Consider the following 2,150-nt stretch of genomic DNA (forward strand, 5'->3'; position numbering starts at 1 on the left):
GGCAGCAGCACCTACCTGCCACCATGTGTACTTGAGTTTCCTATCACAGTCTGGAGCAGAGAGCATCCAAGTCAGGGTAGGGCCAGCCCTTTGGACCTGGTAAGTCTAGAAGCCCTCGTGTTGAAGACTGCTTTGCCCTCGGGTTTAATTCTTTTTGTCCTGGAGCTGGTCTCCCACCAACATGGACTCTGACCAGACTTGGGGTGAGAGTTGCATCATACATACCATACAGTTGAGTGCCAGAGCAAGGCAGGAGCTAACACCCAGCTGAGGGCATCATGCTCTGCTGTCCATTTTGTTTCTTCCCAGGGGAAGCAGAAGCAGGAGCAGCTGGGCTCCCAGAGGGAGCACCCCAAGAGATGGCCACGCTGGACACTAATGCCTCAGAGGAACAAGGCCTCTGCCACTTCTCAGAGGACTACAAGCAGATCTACCTCTCTCTGACCTACAGTATCATCTTCGTGCTAGGACTGCCCCTGAATGCCACTGTCTTGTGGCTCTCCTGGCACCAAACCAAGCGCTGGAACTGTGCCACCATCTATCTGGTGAACCTGATGGTGGCCGACCTGCTTTATGTGCTGACGCTGCCCTTCCTCATCATCACCTACTCCATGGGTGACTGGTGGCCCTTCGGGGAACTACTGTGCAAGCTGGTGCGCTTCCTGTTCTACACTAACCTCTACGGCAGCATCCTGCTGCTGACCTGCATCTCGGTGCATCGCTTCCTGAGCGTGTGCCACCCTTTGCGTTCCCTGCCCTACCGGACCCGCCGGCACGCGCTGCTGGGTGCAGCCACCACCTGGGCCCTGGTGGTCCTCCAGCTGCTGCCCACACTGGGCTTCTCCCACACGGACTACATCAACGGCCACGTGGTATGCTACGACACGACCGGCCCGAAGAATTTTGATCGGTATTTTGCCTACGGTATGGTTCTGACATTGTCCGGCTTTGCCTTTCCCTTCGTGGTCGTCTTGGTGTGCTACACGCTGATGGTCAGGAGTCTGACCAAGCCAGAGGAGACCTTCATGAAGGCGGGCAATGCAGTCCGCGCCAAGTCCATCCGGACCATCCTGCTGGTGTGCATTCTCTTCACCCTCTGCTTCGTGCCCTTCCACGTCACACGCTCCTTCTACCTCACACTCCGCTTCCTGACTTCTCAGGACTGCCAGCTTTTGTGGGTGGCCAGCTTGGCCTACAAGATATGGAGGCCGCTGGTGAGCATGAACAGCTGCTTCAACCCAGTCCTGTACTTTCTGTCAGTCGGGAACAACAGAGTCAGGCTCCTCCAAAAACTGAGGCATAACAAGGTGGGTGAGCACCCAGCTGGAGCCCAGGGCGAGAGGCCCAGGGGTGGGCAGGTCTGGGTGCTGTCAAGATGCAGTGTGGGCAAAACGAGCTCCAAGACGTTGACAATGACTTGTTTGAACACAGTCGTGCGCTAGCGGTAGATGGACTCAAGATCTCCTAGGGGTGTCCTATGGGAAAGGAGTTTATGTTGATGTTAAGAGACTTTAAAATAAGAATATGGAGAGTGCCACCAACACAAAGGAAAACTTTATTTTAGTGAGAGATGACATGTATCTCTTGTCGTTCAGGTCTCAGCTCAAACATCACCTCCTCGGAAGCCGCTGCAGCCCATCAGAGCTAAGGCTGCTCTCTCCCCACAACCCCGTCACTCACTGTTATATTTCCCTATTGTCCGCCTATCACTGATTAGTACCTGGACTCATTAGTTTACTTATGATCTGTCTTTGCCCCCTAGAATATAGGCCAGGGACCTAGAGGACAGGGACCTCGTCTGTCTGACTGCTGTACCCCTAATACCAGCTCCCACAGCAGGGCCAAGAATATAGTGAGTGCACAACACATAGGGGTTGAATAAATAAGTGAATGAATACATGGATGGATGAGTGAATGAAGCCCTTACTATGTAAGAGCACTGTACCTGGAGTAACTCATTTAATCTTCACAACAGCCCTGGGAGGTAGGAGCTATTGTTAGCGCCATTTACAAATAAATGAGGGACCTGAAGCATGGAGCTTTAAGTAACTTGTCCAAGGTCACCCAGCTGGAGAATGCCCAGGTCACAGGGTTGGATGGAAGCTTTGAGCCCAGGAACTGGCCTTAGAAGCTGAAATACACACTCCTAA

General features: G+C 53.2%; 1 protein-coding gene across 1 annotated transcript; it reads left to right on the top strand.

Annotated features, from left to right (window-relative positions):
* The first annotated feature begins 278 nt into the window (after window positions 1-278).
* LOC117032900 (P2Y purinoceptor 3-like) lies at window positions 279-1,410 on the top strand. Its single transcript, XM_033124614.1, is given in 4 exon segments — window positions 279-950; window positions 953-1,260; window positions 1,262-1,328; window positions 1,330-1,410. Coding segments are annotated over 4 exon segments (1,128 nt in total).
* Window positions 1,411-2,150: the final 740 nt, after the last annotated feature.

The sequence above is a fragment of the Rhinolophus ferrumequinum genome, chromosome 2 (assembly GCF_004115265.2).
Source record: "Rhinolophus ferrumequinum isolate MPI-CBG mRhiFer1 chromosome 2, mRhiFer1_v1.p, whole genome shotgun sequence".
Classification (NCBI taxonomy): domain Eukaryota; kingdom Metazoa; phylum Chordata; class Mammalia; order Chiroptera; family Rhinolophidae; genus Rhinolophus; species Rhinolophus ferrumequinum.